The 25,806-nt window shown below is 42.0% G+C and overlaps 1 protein-coding gene across 1 annotated transcript in view; it reads left to right on the forward strand.

Annotated features, from left to right (window-relative positions):
• The window catches only part of MSH3 (mutS homolog 3), a 2,089,876-nt gene that overhangs the window by 1,572,518 nt on the left and 491,552 nt on the right, over window positions 1-25,806 (forward strand). The window contains exon 19 of the mRNA XM_086960834.1: window positions 13,991-14,105. Coding sequence (XP_086816960.1) covers window positions 13,991-14,105 — 115 coding nt within the window. The remainder of the gene's footprint in view (window positions 1-13,990; window positions 14,106-25,806) is intronic.

The following is a 25,806-nucleotide window of genomic DNA, read 5'->3' on the forward strand; positions in this document are numbered from 1 at the left end:
ATGTATTTCATTGAGTTTTAACTTCTATAAGTTACAAGGACATAAAATGTATCTCAAGAGTGAGCATTCATTAAACATAGCAGTTTTGGCACTCTCTGGACTTGGTGCATATAATTAGCATTCATTAGACATAACAGTTTTAACACTCTCTGAACTTGATGTATATAATGACATCAAAAAGGACATTCTTTGATTATAGCAGGACCTCGAAAAACAAACCACTTACTTGATGTGGAACAAACCCATGTTTATAGTTTGTGGGAACCTCTCACGACACAGTCAGCGATTGACAATGAGACTCAATGACTACCAGTGCATACTAATGCATATAATATATACAGTACAATTATATTAAACAAACCCATGTTTATAGAATGTAGGAAAAATCATATGACACAGTCAGTGGTTGACAATCTGACTAAGTGGCTACCAATTTGATGCTCTGAATATTAATGCATACAATATGTAGACCAAAAGGAGATGACGTAAACTTACTAGGATATACTTGCAAAGATTCATTGAGTAATTGACCCAGACCTGATAATGGCGTAGGTGTAATAAGTTGGTCGGTAATATAGGCTTCTTGAAATCTATAGATATGACATAACATAGCAAAAGTTATTGTAATGGTTAAAGTAATCCTGATGGAAGAAAAGTTACAATTTAGATATCAGGAATTAGATTCCATGGAATCAGGCTTGATCGATACAGATGGCATAATGTATAATGTATAGCTGTACCTTTCATAAGCTGGTTGATGCAAACGATGTTGAGTACTTTAGTTGTAACCGTAGAGAGGCGAAGTTGATTTCTATCAAACAGACATATGCATATCCCCAAGGGTGGAGTTGGAAATGCGCAGAAATACACAGATGTGATCAGTTCATGTATATGCTTTGCTGACTCCTGTATAGTGTGCTAATATATGAGTAACTGGTCAATTTATTAATAGGTAACGTATGTATGATTGTCATCAAATTCAATAAAAAAATTAAAAAAAATAATAAGCCCCACAGTCTCCCACTTCAGGTAATAGGGTTGGCTTTATCCTAGAAGAATTCTTGACTCTACACCTACATACATGCTAGGTACACTTAGGTACATCTAGTTAGGATTGCATCGTAGGAGTACGAATTATTACTGTTTTGTATTTATATGCTTGCATATATCCATTGTTTTAGCACCATGATAGGAATCAACCATCCGTTTACTCTATTGGTTTTTACAACCATTTATATCTATTTCAGTCTTATGGTTGTTTCAGCACACCCATTTTACATTAGAATGATTCTAGTTAAATAAATGCTTATTGAAAAACGTTCCCACTGTTTTTTACTGTGTATCTCTCCGAGACAAAGTGAGCACGAGTGACTGAGCGAAAAGTACTGTACTGTTTCTATTATCCCTGATGGGACATAGTTGCCAAGGACTATTATCTCCTTGGTAAGAGGAGTTTACATTGACACTGTGAGCTAGCTGGTATACAGGCAAACATACCCAGTGGGGGTGTCTGGAATCAGTCTGGACCCCAATCCCATAGTCTATGCTGCCTAAACGTGCAGATCCTATATAGGTTTATAGGAACTTCATGACAGAATGACAGATTGGTAGGAAGAAAGAAAAAGACATAAAGGAAGAAGGGAGTAAAGAAGAAAGGAGAGCATGAACGCCAGAATAAAAGAAGGATCAACAAAAGAACGTAGGAAGGGAAAGAAAGAAATGAAAGAAGGAATGACATACAGGCAGTTAGGGTTGTAAAGATAGAGCACCCTAATGAGCTTATATTCATAGTACATGTGAGCTGCTGATATGGTGTGAAAAGGCAGCGGTCAGATAAACAGAGGAATTTACAACAGCATTGGCAGGAGACAGGAACTGGTAATCCTGGAATGTGCCCTGTGCTCTCATGTGGTAGAGATCCTCCGTTTATCACATCAGGCTCTACAAAGGCAACACTAAAGTAACGAAAACATACAAACAAAAGCTCTGGCACTGAATGGAACTATCTTGTGTGCGTATGTCTGCCTTGTGAAAGGGCTAAATGCAGGCACTGAATTTAAAGTTAGCCAGTCGCTGAAGTAGGCTGACCCGCTGCCCCTTACTGTATGCTGTAGTGGGTAGAACCAAAATGTCAATGACACAGGAATAGACCAGTAGATGATTAGAGTTGGCTGAAAGCCCTTTCATGTAAGTTTATTTTACATGTATCTTTGGTAAAATCAAAAGGTTTGGCTAATGCCAGACCAAAAAAGTACTATGGAGCATCCAGCGCTAATGCACTTTAAAAATGTGATAACACAACTGCTCTTTTATATTTAACTAGGACAACCCAGAATAAAGTGAGTTACTTATCAAATCAGTGACCCTCTTGGTATTAAGCTGGGCAAGAAATGTCAAAACGACCACTGAACTCGGGTCTTCAAGAGGTCCGAATTGAATGCCTGCAGGAAGAGTGCCAGCTTCCTCTTTGGTTGCTGATACAAAGCAGGGCCATGGTAGTCCAAGGTTAGGAGTTCAGTGGTACTTCTGTGGGGCTTTGATCCATTTATATGGCAGCATTCATGCTCTGTTTTTTATTCATGAATGAGTTTAGTAAGTCAGCAAAGAAAACCTGTGACAAGGGGACTGCGCATGAGACACAATTAGGACTGATAATTGTTTTGATGATTACAAAGAGCTTCCACTAAGAATTTTGAACCTCTGATGCAGGAACTCAAATTCTGTGCTTTAGTTGACATCGGAGCCTTTTTTAAGATTTTCATTTGCGACCTGTTCAATTTTAGGTCTGTTTCAAGATCAGTTTTCTGACAGACGTGCTTCTACCCGTGCATATAAAGGATTTCTGTTTTTACTGTCTCAGTGAACCAGGTGTCTGATTTGGAGGTGATTGTGAGATGATAGTCCTCTACTGATGCATAATTAACGTGCATTAAATTGTGTTTTTTGTGAGCTATTGTACATTCTCACGTACTGAAGATCTCTCATCTGCTACCTCTTTTTTGTTCTATGCTGATCTCTGCATCATGACCTCAACACACCTCATCCTTTCCCCATATGTATGGTGACAGCAAGACAGTACCGTTTTGCAAAAGATTCGGTGTACTAAAGACAGAGTGAGGGGAGGCATCACAAAGTCCTTGCTTGGGGATAATAGAAAGTAAAGAGGTCTCAATTGATAATACCATTTAAACAAAGTTCATTGGTGAATACATGTTAAGCTGACCACTTTCTTGTAATTGATGGCCACCAAGTAGCAAAGAAGATAAGGATTAGGGATACATACAGTCCTGGAGTGGGTTCTGTTTCAGTACTGCTCACAACCTGGCATCCTCTGTAAGGGAACTGGCCCTGACCCCGAACCCCTGCCAATCACTTTAAGACACTAGTCTGCTTTTGAAACCAGCATTTGCAATACAATAGGTCTCGCATTTATGAGAGTTTGAGCTATTGGTATTGTAACTAACAATGCCTTTTATTTATGTGGTGTTTTTAAAACAGATAAAAAAAGGCATTGTCATTTACAGTGCCAATACCTTAAACTCTCTCAAATGCAAGACCCATTGCATTTCAAATGCGTTCGGCACCCGTGCAATAAAGGTAAAAACATAAGGAGAGAGCATGTCCTGCCTGCAACAGCAGGCAGGACAAAGCTATTTGAGAAAATACCGCTCAGAGGCTGTAGTTAAAGCCTACCGAGTAACAACACACGTAACAGGGGGTGTCCTTATAGGAGGTTACAAAATGAGACAAGGCGGTACTAAGTAGGGACTACTAAACCTTATGACCAATGAAAAGCCACAGTTTACAGTGGACAATGACACAAGCCAATGGAAAATATGAGTGGAGAGTGGGCGGAGCTTCAAGTCCATACCTGAATAAAGCATACCTTGCAGAGCAGCGCATGCGCTGCCCAGGTTCGACCTAAAAACACTTTGCTCAGATGCAAGCCAAGTACGTTTACAGAGTGTCACTGCAGTGCTGAAGTTTTTGCAGAGATTTCCAAAAATGTTTATGAACTTCACCCACTACATTCTCAATAGTCCAAGTGAAATGCAAAGCTTGCTTTCGCAAACTTTGTAAAGTTCAGTGGAAAACTTTGCATCTTCCCGAAAATGCAGATTTATATGCCTTTTCATATTAAGTGAAAATCATGACTTTGTCGCAAAAGGGAAACTTGCAGTGAAAAATTCTTCTTACTTTTGTCATTGACTACAAAAATTCTAGTTGTGTGAGTAGTTGTGAAGTCCTTGGAGTAGCAGCCATGCATGCCGTGCATTTTTATTTAATTAGAAACATGTGGATGTTTCGCAAGGTGAAAGACCCCTGAACTCAAGAACCCCCCAAAAAGCAGGGACAGTGGCAAATGGTTCCTATTGCTATTAGGGCCTCCTCTCAGCATTGAGGTGATTGGCACCACAGTGCAGACTTCCCCTGATTATATGCTCTGAGTCCAGAAAAATACATAGGCTCGCTTTGCCTCGAACCAGCCATGCTGTTGCCAGTCTCCTCTGGACTCCTTCCTTGTGAACATTCAAGGGTGCAGCTACCTTTCAAGGATTCCTTGATTCATACTACTGAGCTTAGGGAGGTGGGCCAATGGGTGTTCACTACAAACACCCACCTTGTGTAGTCAGGTCAAACTTGCAACTTCACAAAGGCCAAAATGTCTGATTTCAACCGATTATGATGAGAAAAAAATCCCCTCTCTGCAAAAGGCTTACTTGCAGAGGAAACATGTACAAAGTAAGAACTAGTTCTCACTGTATCTAGCTATTACCCTTCCTTGGTGGTGTACCACCCAAGCATCCATATTATTAAATCATCATGCGCTCGGTAGTCTGGAAGACGTATGAGATCCATAACTACCTTGGTCATAGCTGGCTCATCCCAATTCTATTTTTTCTAACTGTATTTTATTGAATTTTTTGTTATGTAAAAAGTTGAATTCAAACCAGACGTGTGTAACTTAGTATTGTATGGAAAGACACTTGAATTTGAATCAGTATTGTGCAGCATCGCAGTATGGTTTTCGCCCAAACATCCACAGAATACAGGAAGAAATTTGACAAACACTCTGTAGTCAATCGTTCCTCAGAGGCATTCCCAGGCTGATCAGATGGATTGCACATTCCGAAGAAGCCCACGTGACAGATGTATGTTGTTATTGCAGCGTGGAACATATGCATATGTATCTCTTAAGCAGTCTGCCTCTCCAGGACATCTTTTCTACAATCTTTCATTTGAGGTGCACTCTTAGATAAGTTGTTAATTCCTATGCGCCTTTTGGCCAACAGTATGCTAGCTGTTCCTCTTTTCTTCTCATTATTTTTTAGTTTTGAGTGAGGACACGTCTATTAAACAGGCCCTCTGTTACTTTTGCAGGGCAGGTTTTTTCCTAGTGTAAGTTTACATTCGCTAATTTGCAGAAAATTCCTCCACCGTGGCAGGACACTGAATTGTTCAAAAGAAGGTTTTGTATTTACTTACAAGTCACAACTAAATCTCACCAAACTATTTCTACACCCTGCACTGCCAGTTATGGAAACCATGGCCATGCTTTTAAATCAGAAATCTACAATATTGACCCTTCGACACAACCACAGGGCAAAAGTCAATTGCTAGCACCATTCCAACATTTCCTCTACACTAAGACTGTGAAAACTTGTGCTCTCCTCTAATCTCTCAACTTTAGAATCTCCTTGCTCCATCTTACAATAGCGTAGTAAAGTCATCAGTAGTAAGATAACAGATTAAATATCCCATTCTTATCTCTGGGTCTACAGGTGACCTCATCATGCAATGCAATCATCATTTTGAATGCATAATTTTTCTGGTAGTCAGGATCAAGTATAATATTTTGTATGTGGAACCCTTAGCCCCTTCCACTAATTTGCTGATGCACAATTTTACCTTTAAATAAAAACTATTGCTGACGTATCTGTGCTGTGTTAATGTTTAAAGTCACTTTAAAGCAAACTAGATCCAGATAAAACCAAATTCCTCCGATTTTCTCCATGACACAAATGCAGACTAGATTCCAATCTCTTGAACCCCCTGAAACTGGATGAGTTCCCTTCCACTTAATAACATAGTTAAACCTACCAGGTTCTTCCTTCACTATTTAAAAATAATAAAACATCCCATCTCTTAGGACCACTTAAAAATATCAGGTCACATAGTGGTAATATCCAGACTCGATTTAGGGAATTTGATCCTAGTGTCTAGATGAGTGCCTCAAACCTTTCTGGCTTTATGTAAAACTGTTATCCAACTTGTAACCATATTGTTTATCTCATCAAAAAATGTGACCATTTTTCTCTTCTACTCAGTGAGCTTGTCATGACTCTTGGATATATTGAATACCGCACAGCAAGGTCACCTCTGCCTTTTCCCCTTGAAGTTTCTTGCACTTCCTGTGAATACTCCAGGAGAGTGAAGGAAACCTTATCACAAGAGGAAAAATGGGTGTGGGAGGGCGAACAGCACTCACTCCAGCAGGGTGGATGGTACAGATTGCTATGGGACTATCTGGTTTACAGTATGGCACAGCAGCAGAGATCACAAGGGCAATGCACAGCTTATCTGTCAAAATATAGAGAGATAAGAGTAAGTATGCCACCACAAATAAAATCGTAAATAGCACATAGAACCTTCCCCGGGGCTGCCAAGAGTCACACAGTAAGTAGCTCACAGGCACACTCGAAAACTTACCAGAGAATGGCAGAAGGGACAAACTCTGTAGCGCTGGTGAAGCTGAGTTGTACTTGCTTCCAAGGAGGAACAAAGCAGCACTGGAGGTGAGAGCACAGGAGTTACAGAGGGAAATAAATCCTGAGAAAACATCTCAGGTATTGTGTTAACTTGGTTGGCTCCTTTTCTGTTTAAAAAAATGGGTGCCATTTTGTTAGGCTACAAGTATAGATAATTTACAACAGTGCAAATATCTGCCTGCAACATCTGTAGTTCTGTATACTACATACCTAAGGTACCAAAATTGGGAGCATTTGCAGATACTCATCTATAGTGATAAACTTCTGTAGACGAACTTAAAACTGGTGATGGATTCCTCAGAAACGTTCTTGTTTCTGTGTAGATTACAACTAGCAAGGGTCATCTCAAGAGAGTAAAGCCCTACAGTATCAGAAACTGTTAACACACAGTTTTAATTGAATTCCTCTCCACATGATCATCTAACCCGATAACTTGGTACATTTGAGAAAATAACCACAGTTGTACTTTTTTTTTAAATGTTTTTATTGGTTATAAAACAGTTACCAGAAAGACAATTGGCATGTGCTAAATTCAAGGTTACAATAAGTAATAAACAATTGATACATTGATTCTCATCATCCCCTATCCCACCCACTTCAATCACAATACAATCCAAATAACACACCGCCCACCCCAACCTTTCAATCATCATCTGAGCTCTCATCGTCAGACTCAGGAATGGGGTTGCAGATGTCCCCCCTGTAAGTATTCCAGGCAGTCCATATTTTGGTCCACTTTCGGGGGCATTTCCGATTCAGATAAACAGTCCTTTCAGTAATCATGGCAATATCCATGTCCCTGCACCATGCCTCCATCGAGGGCAGATCGGCGGATCCCCACTTCTGCGCCACATTCCGTTTGGCTACCATGAAGCCTAATGTCGCCCACGTTTGCCCATGCCACGATAAGTCGTTTGGTTCCCAAATATTTAAGAGGCATCGTCGTGGTTCAGGCAGTAATGAAATATTCAGTGTCTGGGACATCGTTCGTAGGACTTTGCGCCAATAGTCAGTGAGTAGTGGGCAATCCGAAATTGTATGGAAAAAGGAGCCCTCGTTCCCACATCTCCTGAGGCAGTATGGATGCTGCGCCCTGCCTATTTTGTGAAGTGTAGTTCTAGTGAGATAAGCGCAATGTAAAATTTTCAGCTGAACGAGCCTGAGTCTGGCCGGAATTCCCACCTCTCTATGCGAAGCGAGTGCTGCCTGCCACTCTACCTCATCCTTGGCACCAATGTCTGCAGCCCACTTTTCGTTCAAGGCTGCCGTGGGAACTAATTGATTATTAATCAATTTGCGGTATGTGAATGAAGTGGCACGTTTAGGCATAAAATCTGTAAGTAGCCTATCCTCTAGGGGAGAAGCCTCGGGCACGTCTACTTTCTGGGGTAGTACTGCCAGGAGTGCGTGTCTAATTTGTATGTAACGGAATGTTTCAGTAGGTGCAAGCTCGTATTGTCGTCTAAGCTGATCAAACAGGATGACGTTCCTCTGTCCCACAGGTCGCCCACTGTGGATATGCCAATGCTGCCCAGTGCTCAAATCCCCTGCTGTTCCTAAGTGACCCAAGTTGTTATGCGTCCCATAGAGGAGTGAGTTTGGTGATGGTCTCCCTCCACCCCAAATGTGCCTGAGCTGTGTACCAGAGCATGACTGTGTGTTTCATTGGGCCCTCTTGCTTCAGCGCCCTTCTCCTGTTATACAAGGCTGCCAACATATTATCTGTTCCTAGCTGCGCCCTATCTGCCTTGTATGCAGGGTCAGTTTGAGGGGCGTGTATCCATTGATTTATGACTTTGAGGTGTATTGCCCAATAGTAAAGGTGTATGTTAGGGAGTGCAATGCCACCATCGTACCAGCTGCGGTGCAATTTAGCCTGAGCAATGCGCGCCGGCCTGTTGCCCCAGAGAAGTGTCGACACCAGTGCTGCTATCTGCCTAAAATATCGCAAGAGTACCAGAAAAGGCGTGTTTTCCAGCGCATACAGAAATCGGGGCAGGGCCATCATTTTGAATAAAGCTGCCTTCCCCAGCAGCGTTAGGGGTAGCGATTCCCAGTGCGTCATGTCCCTACGCAAGCGCTCCAGTGGGGGTGCCAGATTCTTGGAGAAGTAGGCTGCAGGTTCCTTAGTTATATGTATACCTAGATATTTGAACGAATCTTGGGATACCGCCAGTGGGCAGTGAGGGGGGAGTCGCGGTATTGGTCCCTTAAGTAGATATAGAACTGACTTAGTCCAATTTATGGTGTAAACCGAAATTGCCCCAAAAGCGTCGCAGATCTCAAATAAGACCGTCAGAGCGTCTTCCGGGTCTGTAAGATACACCAGAATATCATCTGCGTAGAGGGATATATGGTCTTTCCAACTCTCCGCCCATGTAATACCTCGTAAAAGGGGGGTCTCACGAATTCGCGCCGCCAGGGGCTCCAACACCAGCGCAAAAAGAAGCGGCGATAGAGGGCAACCCTGTCGAGTCCCTCTTGTCAATGGTATGGTGTCCGAAAGTCGTCTATTCGCCGCCACGCACGCCACCGGGTACGTATAGAGGAGCCGGACCCATGCACAAAATTTAGGGCCGAAGCACAATCGCGGAAGGACTGCAAAAAGGTAGACCCACTCCACCATGTCAAAGGCCATTCTCGCGTCTAGAGAAAGGACCGCTGATGGCTCAGACAGGACACGGTCCTGTGCCAGTGCACTATGTAGGCGCCTAAGATTAAGTGCAGTGTTCCTGTTTGGCATAAAGCCGGACTGGTCAGTGTGAATTAAGATGAGCAGGTGTGCTTGTAATCTATTCGCGATCACTTTGGCCAATATTTTGGACTCCGCGTTGAGCAGCGATATCGGGCACAGTTGTACTTTTCCGATTAGCATCTCAGACATCTTTCTCTTATTAGGAGAGCTCATTTCCTCCAACAAACTTCTCATTGAACATGCGCCGTAGTCTGAGCTTTCTGCTGATAATAGGTGGCTAATTTTGTAATCCGCTTTCATTGTTTTTTTACCACTACAGTGTTCATGGTTCCTTGTTTTTAGCATTCTTATTATTATCCAAGTATACCATAAGTGACAAGGCCAGTGCATTATGTAAATGACATTACATGATTCACCTGATAGGTGTTGTCCAAATTCCCATTTCTTGTTACTGTCCAAAGTTATTTCTTTGGTATTCCCAGCGAATGCGTAAATATTATAATTAACTATACCGAAAATGTAGTTTGACAATTGGCTGTGCCCACAATGTAGTCTCATTGGGTCCTTTGGTTTCCATTTGGTGATGGATCAGTTGATCCCTTATGCTGAGTCCTCTTTTAAATGCAACCTTCGGGAGTTTTGTATCACCCGTATTAAGAATTCTCCTATTTATTTTGTGATTCTGTTTAACAGTGCCTTTAGATTGTTTTCAGTGACGGCCTGCCTATCATTGTTTAGTGCTTGTTAAGGGCTGATTTAAATGCGCGTCTGATAGTTCACTTGGGATAACCACACTTCTTTCTTAGATTTCAGGTTAAAAGCTCAATTGTCCAACAGATAGGTTTTCATGAAGTTCGCTAGGATGGAAAGATTAGAACAACAAGGAATTTCATAGAGTATGTTTCATTCTGTGCAAAGATGGCGATGTCTAGAATGTGATTTCCTTTCTGCTTGTTATCAAAGTGAACTTGAGATATTCCAGGCGTGTAAAGCCTCCTCAGGACCATTCTATAAGCACATAATTACATCAATATATTAGTTCCATGTTTTCACAATGTTCTTCAATGGATTGGTGTTGCTATAAATGTAAAAGGTCTCAAATTGTGTTACTTGCAAATTGGCTAGGCTAGGACAAAGGTGGAGCTTGTAGCAGTAGAACTGGCAGTAGAACAGAAAAGGTTCTTTGTGTGTGCAATTTAAATGCCTTGTATCACAATGAACCATTGAAATGTCCCGATTTTCTTAAGGCCCATCGCAGTGATAGTTGCCATTTGTGGAATTCTCGTTCATAAGAGCACATAGCAAAGGGCAATCTAAAGTGATTTGAATATAACTTTTAGGATCAAAATCCAGTACCTTAATCAGGTTGAGCACCATTGTGGTGTCAGGTAGATAAGATGGTATATTAAGACGATGCTTGCATAGAAAAAAATCCTGCAAATGTGGACAGCGTTTCCAAGATTAATTCGAACTGTGAAACTATAGTATGATCTGAGGGAAAGAATGTGTTCCTTCATTTTTTAAATAAAGATATAGAACCTTGATGTTCTTGGATTTGACTTCATTAGAAATTCACCCTTCTTTTTCTTTAACCAGTTGGTCTATGCATTCTAAATGCTGGATTGATAAGTGGTTTAACTTCCTCTGCAGTATCATAAGCTATCCTTGGATAAATGATGAATTCACTAAAAAAATCTTTCTAGCTAGGCTATTAAGTTTAGAATAGAAGAGTGACAATGCTGGTCGACTAACTAGAAGTTAAGTAAGCAGCGACTATCAGCGGGCGCTCCTCTTCTATGGGGAAGGAGCACCACCCACCATGCCAGCAGCCAAAAAAATGAAAAATGACACAATAATAAACCCTTGTTTATTATCGTTTTATTTTTGCTCTTGGAGCCAAGGCATGGGTGTGAGGCCAGGGGATGACAGGCACAAGGGCGAGTGGCTGCACTGCTCTCAGTGCGCATGATGGTTTGGCCAGCCGTCTCAGAATGGCCAAACCGTCATGCACACTGAAGCTCTCTCCAACGAAGCTGCGGTGCAGGGTTGGAGAGAGCAGGCACAGGCCCCTGGTATAACTGGGAGCGTAAATCGTAGGCGCTCAGGCTAATCTAGAGGCTGCTTTCATGAATGAAAGAGAGCCACGATTGGCCGTGATGGAGTCTGGGAGCCTGTGCCTTAAGTGCCTTAAGTGAAGAGGAGTGCAATGCGGAAGGTAAGTGATTTTTTGTTGTTTCTTTGTCTTGCCATCTGTCAGTCCCGCACCTCCCCCTACCTGCCCCCACTCCCCGCCCGCCACACTTATCAAGACACCTGCCGCTACTGCGCAACCAGAGTAATCCTACATCTTTACAAAGCACTCACCACAGAATACATAATGTCAAACTTCAGGGAAAATAAATACCATTTTACCTGTGAAATCAATCCTATGTAAAGTTTGCATCATTGTTCCTGCTCAGTGTCCCAGCATTCGAACTATGGTTGAATAGGGCAGCCAGTTAGTGAATGTGTATCACTCTTCTATGAACTGTAGGATAAATTACTAATATTTACCAACATCCACCACCTCTAAGATTTGCCACTTTTAACTTAAACAAACACTTACTGAGAAACCATCAAATACTGATATGTGCACTGTCTTCTGTCTCTTTTTTTACCACTTGGACCTTACTTACAGAAACATCTGTGATTCACATGGCCCAGTGACATCCTCATCAGCTCCTCTTTAATGCCCTAAATAGTTTATCCTCAGAAATGCCACACTTCAGAAATCGGAGAAATGAAGAAGGAATCATTCCAATCTCCTCAACAGAGATATTTTAACTTCAGTTTTGGAGAAAGTCTTTCTTGGCTCTTTATTGGCCAATAAGATTTACCCATCGACAACTGCCCCAGTGTATTACATTGCCACAATGCCTCCAAACCCCCCGCCAAGGGAAGAATGTTCCTCCTGGTTCTAATTTCCCCAAGTACATCTTTGAATGCAGCACATAGCAAGCCCCTCCTTTGTCGCTCCATCCTAACCACACAGAACAACTAGGTCCCTTCTTGTCCAACTTTTATCAGGTCAGAGAGGAAACCCTGCACTGATCACTTCTATAATCCTTAACTCTGACCCTCATTTCTCCTCTAGATCAGGAGCAGCCATGACCTTGTATTCGGTTTCTATGCTCGTGATGCACAGATTTACCTATGGACCAGTAGTCAAAAAGACTAACGCAAGGGCTTGGAAAAATGGCTTATTTCTGTCGACACATTGATTGCCAGGAGATCCTGTAAATCAATTAGTCTAAAACAGAACTGCTGATTTTTAACGCCAAATCCCTTCTCGCCACCCAGTTTGTTTGACTCATTTTAAGAATCCTTCGCATGCCAAGCTTCAAATCCACACGTGTAGTGTGAGTGTCCACCCTTGACTCCGCCAGGGCACGAGGAGGACAGAAGGCATCAGTGGACAATGCATTCCATCCTTTTCACTCGCCTGCCTGATGCCTAATCCCTTTCATTATAGAAGAAAGAAAGAATAAACTCCCAAACCGCAGTGGCCCTGGAGATGAAGGTAGCAATTCAGGGCAGTGCTACACCCTGCAGTCACTTGCTTCTAGTAACAGTTCTGCATATTACTAACGTACTAATTGTACATGGACGGAAAGCGAGTGCTATTTGAGGCGCCCGTATAAATACGTACATGCAAATACATCAGTGCGCTGGTTCCCCTTCTGTGGGCTAGAGCGTTGCAGCTGGACTGGTGGCCGGAAAAGAGTGGACTCAGTCATGCCTGGCGCTAACTTCGCGATGCCTGCTGCTTCACGGTCGGATGCCCAGGGGCCTAGGGCGCACTTCACAAAGCATGAAAAATAAATAACTAAAAACGGAAGTGCCCCTCTCCCGAGTCTCGTTCTGCGACCTCCGCCTTAAAGCTCAGAGGTTGCCTTCTTTCGTGTCTCCACGTAATGTAATTTACTCACAAGAGCCGAGGTGAATAATGTAAACGTTTCCGTAATTGTACCGCAAGTTCACCAGGTATTACACAATCAATATTTCAACGCGAAGCAATGTGAATGATGGTAAAATAAATGTTGTGCTTCAGGTGGACGGGGGGACTCTCGCGAGAAGAGTCAAACTTTGAGACTTTAATATTCACTTTTGATGTCTACTACGTTTTTAAGGTAATTTGAATCTGCGTTGTTTTCAGCTTCAAGAAGCATGGTAGTATTTTACATTTGTATTGCAGCAAAAGCATCTCCTACGTGAAATGCTCTTCATGGAACATGTAGAGCTGGATTACAGAAGCACGGATGTGGTAGGACGAGCTGTGAGAACATGTATTTGGAAAAGTACTAGACAGCACATTCCATATTGTTGATGTCAACTATTTGCACTGCAATGTCTATTGTGGATGTACTATCAAATTTGTTTTTATTATTCCCATAAGGTACTGAATTACGAATAAACGCAATGTAGAATTCAGTACTTTTACCTTGCTTAAAATCAACATTAAGTATGTGTCTCCTCTTTTGTGTAGGCCAATCGTGCAAGAACATGGGAGAGAAATACTGATCAAGAATGGCAGGCATCCAGTGATTGACATGTTACTGGGAGAGCAAAAGCAGTATGTTCCTAACAGCACCAACCTAATGGTAAGCACCATGCTGCACACCTTTTGATCAAATCCATGCTCTTACTCTGCACACATCGGTAAGCCGCCCTGCGTCTGCTACCTTCTCACAAAGGTGACGCACTATTCCAAAACGCAGACTATAGGTTTTGCATTGATAGCCATACTCATACACTGTTGCGTGGATTTGAGTGCTACGTTGGAGAGCAGAAAACATTTGTTTTGTATTTGTCCTCTGTGGTTAGATCATCAAATCTGATCACACACACCGGTTTCAACTACCAATATATCACCAAGGTAAACCTATACAAGAAAGTATGGGTTTATTACCCATAATTCCATGACGATGGGTATTCAGTATTATGGAGTCTACGTAAGTGAAATTGATATTCAAACATTGATATTATAATACGATGTAATGGGGGGGGGGCTGCTGGAATAGGAAGAAATTTGGAATTTGTTAGGACATATCTGTAAGACAACTTAATGCGCTCAATTTATAAGAAATTTGAGTTAGAACTGTTTAGTCAATATTATTTGTAGGTGGATTTCCTTGACTTTAATGTGGTGTTGAAACCATTAGCATTTGGGATCTTAAAAAAGTATTTTCTGAAACATGTCAGGGTTGTGCAATGGCAATACCTCAGAATCCTATATTGTGCCATTAGGAGCGTGGCTTCTTTCAGAACGTATGCTTCTTTTGCAACACATAATCTAATCTTCCTCTCAGACATCATTTGATATTTTCTCTCCTTATTCCCATAGTATATGTCCTTAAGTGTCATGCAATGCTTCAATTAACATATGATTCAAAATAGACATTAGAAGCCTTCCCTCTCCCCAGTTCACTAATCTACATGCATGATGCAGGTATTGTCCTCCTATGAGAAAGTTGTGTGTATTGCTATTTTTACATTAGTAATCCGCGCTCCACTCTTTGTCACAAAAACAGCCAGAATGTAAAGCTCATAGAAGTGACCTCAAACTGCCGTGAGACAATTATGTGCTTTTAGAATTAAATTGTTTTCATTGCACATCACCTTAAAAGGCAGCCTAACGGCCACAGAATTTCTGCCACTCAATTCTAACTGAGATGGACTAAACCTGGAAACCTCAATAAGAATTCCATTATTATATGGAGCTGCCTGCTACAAGGAAGTATCTCTATTGTTATAAGCCTGCAACCTTCAAAGGGTAAGAAAAGTGAGAAAAGGCAAGCGGAGAGACAACACCATGTTAGAGCACAAGTAAACGACCAACTCAAACCAAATTATACCCTAGATGGAACTCATCATATTGAACCTTCCTAAAATAGTATTCACCATTCCACCCAAAAACACCAGTTTAAAAACACAAAAACCTCTGCTATCTGCAGCAGTTCACCCGACATCAAGGCACAGCTTTTCCAGAAAGGACATAGTTAAATCCTACTGTGTAAAGGCATATATTTTTGTCATATTACATTGGCAAGCTAAATGGAAAGCTACCAAAGTTGTAAGCTTTACTGAGTCATACCTTTCTTGACATTCATTAGTGCCGCCTTGCTTGCCTAGGGGCTGGCACTAATAGCCAAGTGAGAACAATAACTTTGTTTCACTCATTATATCGCCCTCTGTGTGCTGTTTGTGAGGGCTGGTCTCTCCAGTCGTGCACTGCCCCACCTCCAGTTTCTACCTCCCTCTAGCTCCAGTTCTTCCTACAACCACAACCTCTCCCCCCCCCACCGCTCCCCCCACCCCGCTCATCCTGCTCTAGTAGCACTTCCGGTATCCAATCATGCATGTCATTTGCTGAAACCTCAGATTTGCCCCTCTCCTTTTTTAGGTCTTGCAGAGAGACCTATTGCCGCCCATCCACAAAGCTGACTTTTACGATCCGTATTTGTAGAAGTGCACATGCTCGTGACCGCGCTTCTATCCCCCTGCCTTGCTCTTCAAAGGCTCCCCTTACCGTGACTCGCATTTCTGCCTAGCCATCTGTTTCACAGCCTTACTCGGATTTCTCCTCCCCCTCCCCTCGTGGACGAGCATGCCCGAGCCTTCCCACTGCCAGCAGCATTTCTCCACGGCCTCCAGGCCACATCAAAGGTTTCCCCAGCACTGCCCCGCATATCAATCACCCTCCCACGCCAGCAGCTCTTCCCGCTCCGCCCCCTGCTCTCCACCACCCGCTGCATCAAAGGCTTTTAAAAAAATTTAAATTACCATCTGTTCCAAAGCCTTCTTCGAGAGCAGCTCTTCCCGCTCCGCCCCCCCAGCCATCTGTCCTTTATTTTCTCGCATTTCTCCTCCCCCTCCCCAGCCGCCAGCACCTCCCCTCTCTCCCCTCGCACACAGCCTTACTCTTTTTTTTTATTTAAACCTTTGCTTCATCGATTTCATGCACCTCTTATTGGGTACATTTCGGAAATACGTTCTTACCACAACACTACGCATATCGTATTCCCGTGCAGCTTCTCAGACGCGGGAGGTAAGATTGACTTACACTGACGTGACAATCGGTCATAAGATGTTCACTTTCACGGAAGGCCGTGCATTTCTTTCCCCCCCCCCCCCCCCTCCCCACAGCAATGCCAAGAGCTTGTTTTTTTAAATCTCCCACTTTGCTCTCCTGAAATGTTGGCATGTACGCCGTTGTGCTGTCTCATGCAAGCCATAACCCCAGCCTTCAAAACTGCTTGCATGAGAAATGAATGCCATCCTAATGATGTGTGTGCGGCAGAAGGTTTGCAACCTGTAAAGGCACGAGGGCTTTTCGTTCCCCTTCAACCGCAAAAGGAGCAGCTCGGCACATCGCAGTACAACCATATGTGTTTAACCTGGCTCTTTCGTACACGTCAGACCCTAAGTGTTATTCTTGCAAGTGGTGTGGGTGCAAAGATTTTTTTAAGCCTATCAAATGTGTATAAAATACTGTACTTCAGCCTGAAAATCGGTTCTTTGGAGACACTTTTAGTTCGCAGACTGTTAACCGTAGACAAATACCCAGCCCCACCCCCATCAGACTTCAAAGGAATGCGCGCCCCCCCCACGGCAATGCCGAGTGCTTGTTTCTTTACTGCAGAGCACTCCATTAGTGTCTGTGAGCCATCTCAATTGAGTATATCCATCCCATAACTCCATGTTACTCTCTGTTGTTGCCTGATAGCTTCTCCCTGCTCCTCTATTTTGCATTTGCCTATGTTCCTTTTGCTAATGCTGTTCCCCACGCTGCCTTCGTGTCCCCTCACCAGCCCTCCCGCTGTTGCTTTCGTGTCCCACCCTTGTTGATTCAATGTTCTACCCCCATCCTCCCCTGTGGTGCTTCGTTGTATGCCCCTCCCTCTGGGATGTTGCGTCACAGTATCTAGTGTTGCTTCTGATACCATTGGGACCCCCGCCCCTCCCATCTGCCCACTTCAGGAAAAAAACATTTTTGGGTCCTTTCCTTTTCTTTTAGGTTACCGATCCAATTCCGATGGCAACTAAAAAGAAAAAAAGGCTGTCTGCGTATTTTTTTTGGGTGGCTGCATCGGTATTGTGCACTTCTACAAAAGAATGTGCGGCTGTGTCAAAGGATTTTAATTTGCTTGTTTTATTATTATTTTTTTTTACTGTTTGATTGTGGGGCGCATGGACGTTTTATTTTTCATGAGTGGACTTGAAAAAACAATATTCGCAGAAGGACTAAGACGAAAATAGTTCGAACTGTTGATGGTGCACAATTAACTTCAGATCTCGTAAGAAACGCTTCTTTAAGATAACAGGTCTCTTTTGAAGAGAGTATTAACGGTACTTTTGGATAAAATAGCCTCTCCTAATTATGCTATGGCTTTTGGCATTCCTTGGCTAAGGAGATATAGTCCACATGTCAATTTCGCTGGTGTGATCATATCGGTCATGATCATTCTGGAGTCTAACTGAGGAGACTAAAGAGATTTCTTATCAACTTCTATTTTAATTGTGGCTAAACTCTCTTCTGTGCTACATCAGTTCAAAGCATAGTCTATACTCTTTGCTAAATCTGAGAACTGCTCCATTCGCCTACACTGCACTAAATGCAACATACACTCCAAATACCACTCAGTACCACATAATTACACGCCACATAATTACACTGCACTCAATGCAACATACACTCCAAATACCACTCAGTGCCATATAATTACACGCCACATAATTGCACTGCACTCAATGCAACATCCACTCCAAATCCCACTCAGTGCCACATAATTACACGCCACATAATTACACAGCACTCAATGCAACATACACTACAAATACCACTCAGTGCTACATAATTACACGCCACATAATTACACTGCACTCAATGGAACATACACTCCAAATACCACTCAGTGCCACATAATTACACAGCACTCAATGCAACATACACTCCATGTACCACTCAGTGCCACATAATTACACGCCACATAATTACACTGCTCTCAATGCAACATACACTCCAAATCCCACTCAGTGCCACATAATTACACCCCACATAATTACACAGCACTCAATGCAACATAGACTCCAAATACCACTCAGTGCCACATAATTACACGCCACATAATTACACTGCACTCAATGCAACATACACTCCAAATCCCACTCAGTGCCACATAAGTACACACCTCATAATTACACTGCACTCAATGCAACATACACTCCAAATACCACTCAGTGCCACATAATTACACGCCACATAATTACACTGCACTCAATGGAACATACACTCCAAATACCACTCAGTGCCACATAATTACACACCACATAATTACACTGCACTCAATGCAACATACACTCCAAATACCACACAGTGCCACATAAGTACACACCACATAATTACACTGCACTCAATGCAACATACACTCCAAATACCACACAGTGCCACATAATTACACTGCACTCAATGCAACATACACTCCAAATCCCACTCAGTGCCACATAATTACACGCCACATAATTACAGAGCACTCAATGCAACATACACTCCAAATACCACTCAGTGCCACATAGTTATATGCAACATAATTACACTGCACTCAATGCAACATACACTCCTAATACCACTCAATGCCACATAATTACACACCACATAATTACACTCTACTGAATGCAACACACACTCCACACAATACCACTCTATCTATCTATTTATCGCCCTCTATCTATCTATCTATCGCCCTCACTCTATCTATCGCCCTCACTCTATCTATCGATCGCCTCACTCTATCTATCGGCCTCACTCTATCTATCGGCCTCACTCTATCTATCTATCAGCCTCACTCTATCTATCTATCGGCCTCTATCTATCTATCGGCCTCACTCTATCTATCTATCGGACTCACTCTATCTATCTAACGGCCTCACTCTATCTATCTATTGGCCTCTATCTATCTATCTATCGGCCTCTATCTATCTATCTATCGGCCTCTATCTATCTATCGGCCTCACTCTATCTATCGGCCTCACTCTATCTATCTATCGGCCTCTATCTATCTATCTATCAGCCTCACTCTACCTATCTATCGCCCTCACTCTATCTATCGCCCTCACTCTATCTATCGCCCTCACCCTATCTATCGCCCTCACTCCATCTATCTATCGCACTCACTCTATCCATCTATTGCATCACCCAGCATCACTCAGAGGCACCACAGCATCACTCAGGAGTACCACAATATCACTATGCGCTACCACAGCATCACTGAACGCCACTGAATCTGTGCAATCTTTCAACAACAACTGGTTCAAATATGTCTTAATGTTTAAAGCTTTATTACAAATGTCACAAAAAGATGTTAATATTTCACTTCTGTTCTTGGATTTTCGTCATAATAAAATACAATGAACATAATCTTCACAAAAGTTATTTACAAAAGTTTAAGCTATTGCCATTATAAAGTACAATAACTTCTTTTTTAAGTATTAATTATTAAAAAAATTACAAGCCATTGTTATTTGTAATATCAATACATCTAAGTCATGTAAATACAACACACATTGCGTTACAAATGCTATAGGTGTCACATTTGCGAAAGTTAAAACTATTGGCATTGTAAATGACAAAGCTATTAATTTCGCTATATTCAAAACCAACACATAAATAAAAAATTGGTCATTTACAATACCAATACTCAAACTTTCCTAATGCGAGACCTATTGCATTGCAAATGCTTGTTTCCCCAGTACTTTTATTGTGGCATCAAGTTTAAACCTGGTTTGAGTCAGGGAGTAAAGAAGGACGATAGTTCTCATAAATTAGCAGCTATTCCAGAGACCACGACCACCAAAGCTTAAACTCTGCTCTCAGCTCTCCGTGCTTCCTGTTCCATGTTGAGCATCAGATCACTGAGGCCCTCGAGCGTTTTTTCTCCTTCTTTTTACTGCATCTTCTGTGGTTCTCATCTTTTCCGCCAGATCTGACCTCAGTGCTGAAACTAAATAAAGTATCACGTAATCTCCTTACGACAGGCCTTATTTATCTTCAGCAGACTTTGCCTGCATCATACCTTCCTAGCTGGTGGGCATCGTAGTGCGTATTAGTGTGCCTTTAACTTCCAGATCGCAGACATGAATCATCTACTTAGGTAAGAGCAGGCTCCATAGTATTGCTCCCTTTTATTGTCAGTTTCATGTAGAGGGACTCCTAGAGAAACAGCATTCCGTATGGTCTAGTCCTTCTTAATGTGAGTACAACTCCTCAGGGTCCCATATGAACAGAATGTTGAGGGGGGAGTGGTGCAGTCTATGAGGCCCCAGCTCGGGCTGCAGAGGAAGCTTACTTTCCTTCTTTCCTCGACGCCCTTCCCCCAGGCATGTAAAGACTTTGTTGTGGTCATGAACAACTTCAGAAATCACTTTAACCTGTGCTCACATTGTCTTCTGGCTAGACAGGCACTAGCTCCACCCCCGACCTCCCCGACCCCCACCCACCACAGCGACTTCGACCCACTCATTTCTAGGGGGTGTCCCACCCACACATGGGGTCCACCACCAGAAGCTCCTTCTATGATCGAGTGCGCTCCTTCTCCTGTACACTGGGGAGAAGTGATGCCTCTCAGAATCTCCACCACAAAAGCAGAAATGAGTCCTATGCACAGGCATATCACCTTCACTACTTCAGGCATCTGCTTTGGGGCCTCAAACATGCTCATGGGCCATTACATGAAAAAAAGACTGGGCCTTAAACTGGAACTTGAGGCGGTAGGAGCCATTGTAAGACCTGGCAGCCGATTCTGTGCCTTTGAAATGGCAAACAGATGACTAAATGTACTGCTCTAAAAAAACAAAAAACATCTGAATGGTGTGAATCCATTCAAACCAATGGTAAACTCCGTCAGTGCCATTAATAATGAAAGGAGTGAATTTCTGTGACTCAAACAAGTAGAATGTACTCTCAAACTCTTCTGGTATATTGTGTTTTAAGTGCAGAAATGATTTCATGTACAGGGGTGCTCTTTTAATAACTATGACCTTGTGTTTCGAAGTATTTTACTCTGCTTCTCAGATCCCAGCATGTTGACACAAGACTTTAGATGGTTTATAGCTCTTTGGAATTTGTAAGTCTGGTTGCTGAAATTGTCTTGAGTTTGCTCCTCCGAGGTCGCCTGTTAATATGCATACTAGTGAAGTTAAACATATTTGTTTTTCTGTGGTTTTGTACACCGACCACACTGCCTCATGGATGCATGATACTGCTAGCACAGGAGAGAAAGTTAGTCCGTGGAGAGGGGAAGGAAGTGAAAAGCAAAAAGTGAAGATGAGCTCAAACTGAACAATCATTAATGTGAACACTTTACGAACAATTGCAGTTGCTTTACCAATACATGTTAAATATATGAGGACACATAAGCCCAATGACTGTTTTCTTTAAGATGCACAGTACCTGGATTCCAGTTGCCATTTATTGGTGAGCTCATATTTTGGTCACAAAACTCAACACATACAGGGCAAACACAAATATAAAGGGAGTGATAATTATTCTAAAGGAAAATATCCACATTAAGAAAACAATCATCAAGGCTATTTATAGGATAATAAAACTCATGTGGCTTGTAGTATCATTTTTATATACGTTTTTCTTGCATGTTTGGAGTTGCATTATTTCTGATGATATTTGGGCCCACTGTCTCATCTGCTGTCTTTCCCTTCCTTTTTTACAGAGTGGCAGGTTAGGATCCCAAAAGATACAAATTCCTCAGATTTTTGCTTGCTAATAACTTTGTCATCGTTTGATGAATCTCCAGGAAAGTTTGCACATCTGTGCTTTTTTCTAAATTGGCCGATGATGCAAAGTTTCATAGTGATTACTTAAGGGTATGCAAAGAAAAAAGGGGGGTTCCAAAACACATCTTTCCACTAGTGCATTTTCCATAGACTTTTAAACAGACACAACAGCAAAATGGCGAGATGGATCTACATGAAATTTTGACAGTGATATAGATTGTGGTGTGGAAAATGTCCTTTTTGTTATTTGTTCTGAATTAGTTCAATAGTTTTTTAATAATTAAGCATTCGCACTTAGTAATATATTGGGCAGAGATACCTTCCCGTCATGCTGCAATACATGGTGATGACAAAACACAATATTATTGGTTAATCAAAAAGGCAGCCATATTGTTTACACCACACTTTCTTTGTTTTGTGTTTGAACAGGAAATATAGCGTATTCCTCTTTGTGTTATATATTGGAAGAAATGAAGAAGTATGTATGACAAAATAAAATTAGTCATAATATAGGGTGTTTTTTTATAAACACATTTATATTCAAGTCAAGCCAAGTTTTTAGGTTTGAAATGAAAATATGGTTTCCGAATGCATCAAATGGACAACCCTCACCAAAAACGACACAGCGGCAATCATGTGGACCATTCACTCAGGGGCCCCAACTGACCCATACCCTCTCCACATCTACAACCTGGAAACATCACCAATCATCACCACCCTGACCCACATCAACACCTCCATCTCGTTTACCCCTTTCCTGGATGAATGAAAATTTTCGGATATTGACGCACTCCTCAAGAAGCCCACAGCTGCCCTGAATCTACTGAGCAATTCCTACCCTTCTCCCTGCTACCTTATCCATCCAAAGTGATTGAGAAGGCTATCAACCAGCAACTTGCAACCCACCTCGGACTTCATCATTTTCTAGACAACAATCAGTAAGGATTCGGAAAGAACCACAGTACCGAAAAGAGCACTCATCGCTGCCACTGATGACATTCAAATCATCCTGCACTGGGGAGAAACACCATTCCTCATCTTGCTTGACCTCTCACCCACAACCACCTCATCAGTAGACTCCACAATATTGGCTTACAAGGATTCACTGTCAAATGTATCTGTTCCTTCTTCGCAGAATGAACCCAAGGGTCAGGCTGCCACCCTTCACATCAGAGACCAAGAAACGGATTTGCGTAGTCCCACAGGGATTGTCCCTCAGCCCCACCCTTTTTAACATATACGTGACACCACTTGCCAACATCACCTGATCACAAGACATCATCCTCATCTCATATGCCGATGACATACAATTCATCCTCTAAAAGACTGCAAGACAACTACCACCAGAACTAATGTCGCTAACTGCATGGCCATGGTTACAGACTGGATGCAAAACAACTGCCTGAAGCTCAACTCCGACAAGACGGAAGTACTGGTCTTCAGCAACATCACCTCCCCATGAGACTCCACCTGGTTGCCATTGGAGCTAAGACCAACACCCACAGACTACGCTAGAATTCTAGGGCTCACCCGAGACTACAAGTTCAACATGATGGCTCGAGTCAATGCAGTGTGCATCTCCTGCTTGTACATCCTACACATGCTGTGATAGATCGTCATATGCTTGCCTCGGAACACCAGACGGACCATCATGCAAGCACTCATCACCAGAAGGTTGAACTATGACAACACTCTCTACTCCAGAATCTCCAAACAACTCCTACTCAAACTCTAGACCATCCAGAACACAGAACCAAGACTTATACTCGACCTCCCACCCTGCGCCCGCATGACAACTCACTCAGGAAGCTTCATTGGTTCCCCATTCACAAGTGCAGCCAATTTAAACTTCTCGTGCACACATACAAAGCCCTGCACAACACAGAATCAGGATACCTTAACAGTTACATACACTTTAACCAACCCACTAGATACCTATGCTCTTACTCACACTCAATTGCACACACTCCTCGCATCCGCAAAAGCAAAACTGGAGGTTGCTTATTCTGCTACATTACACCTAAGACATGAAATGACCTTTCTCAACACATCCGAGCCTCTTCCCCATTCTTGAGTTCCACAAGATGCTGACGACCTAGCTCTTCCTACAAGCACCTTCTGGGCCACACACCTGCCTAAGCACGTGGAAATCCTCTTAGGTGATTAGTGCGCTATACAAATTAACATAACATGAGTAGAAAATGTACACCATCAGGGCGATACATTGCAGCATTCCCATATTTTACATTTAGATGAAAAATGGAAGACGTATGATTGTGAAGAAATGCTGACACTGCCTTGTTCATGTTTTCCAGTCTTTTCAAACTTAGCAGCATTTACAATTGACCACATCTAATGTTGTCTCTGACAAATATTTAAGAACATAAAATGTGTGTTCAGAAACATAGACATTTAGATGGAAAATGCCTCCTGCATCTCAATTTTTTTATCTAACTCCAGTTAAGTGTCCTATATTATTGTCACCACAGTCTATCAACTTAAATGTGGGGATGGTCACATTTACTAACAGACGAAAATAAAGGGAGTAAATGATACAGTTTCAATCCTCTTTCACCAATCCATGTTAGTTCACCTCCTTTTAAACCTAATTCATTTTTAGCACCTACTTCCCAAACAAGTTGTCTGGCCCAAAAAATAAAACTGTGCCCAGTAAACCAAATCCTAACCATCTTGCACATTAACTGACATACGGGAATAAAGAACACAGAAGCAGACAAACAAATATATAAAGAGTTAGATGATTGGCTATCAGGAAACCACATCATACCAGAGGTTAAGTTTGAAAGGAGGACAATTATTGGCATAAATACAATTTGGGCTACTAATGTAGCACAATACTATCAAAACCCAAAATGAGGTAAGAAAATACCCTAGTCCACAGCAATGATGTTTAACAACATTGCCAAGAACTTAGGTAAATCCTTAAAAAAATTCAAAGCTAATGATGACTGGTACCATAAGATCATCTTGAACTGTAAATGGTCTAAATAATGACAATGTAATAAAATCGTGTTCCCTATTTGAACCGTTCCTTGACTTGATCTCGCCTTCACTCGATAAAAGCTTGTATATCAGGTTTAGGTATGGTAATCTGTTGTTGAAATTTCCGGGGAAAGAGGTGAAGGGCCTAACTATAGAAACCTGTCGGGCATGCTGCGCAGCTGCCGAACCGAAGAACATATTTTGTTTGTATGTCCAAGTATAGGCAGGTACATAGGAGATGGATAAGACCCATATGCCTTAACATGAGTATCAGGAAGTACCAGATTTCATTTAGAATTTTAAAAACAGACACTTCTTGATCAATTGTGTTTTCTCCTAAGTCTTTTTCTGTTATCTTTTTGGTTGATTCGTAAAAAATGTCTTTGTTAATTATGACACCATTTTCAAACCTTTTTTACCTATCCTTTTATGATATATATCTATCTCACATCCATAGCTGACTCAATGGTTTAGTTTTCATATGCTTGGCGACTGCATTGTGCCCTTCCC

Source organism: Lissotriton vulgaris, chromosome 3_1 (genome assembly GCF_964263255.1).
Source record: "Lissotriton vulgaris chromosome 3_1, aLisVul1.2, whole genome shotgun sequence".
NCBI lineage: Eukaryota > Metazoa > Chordata > Amphibia > Caudata > Salamandridae > Lissotriton > Lissotriton vulgaris.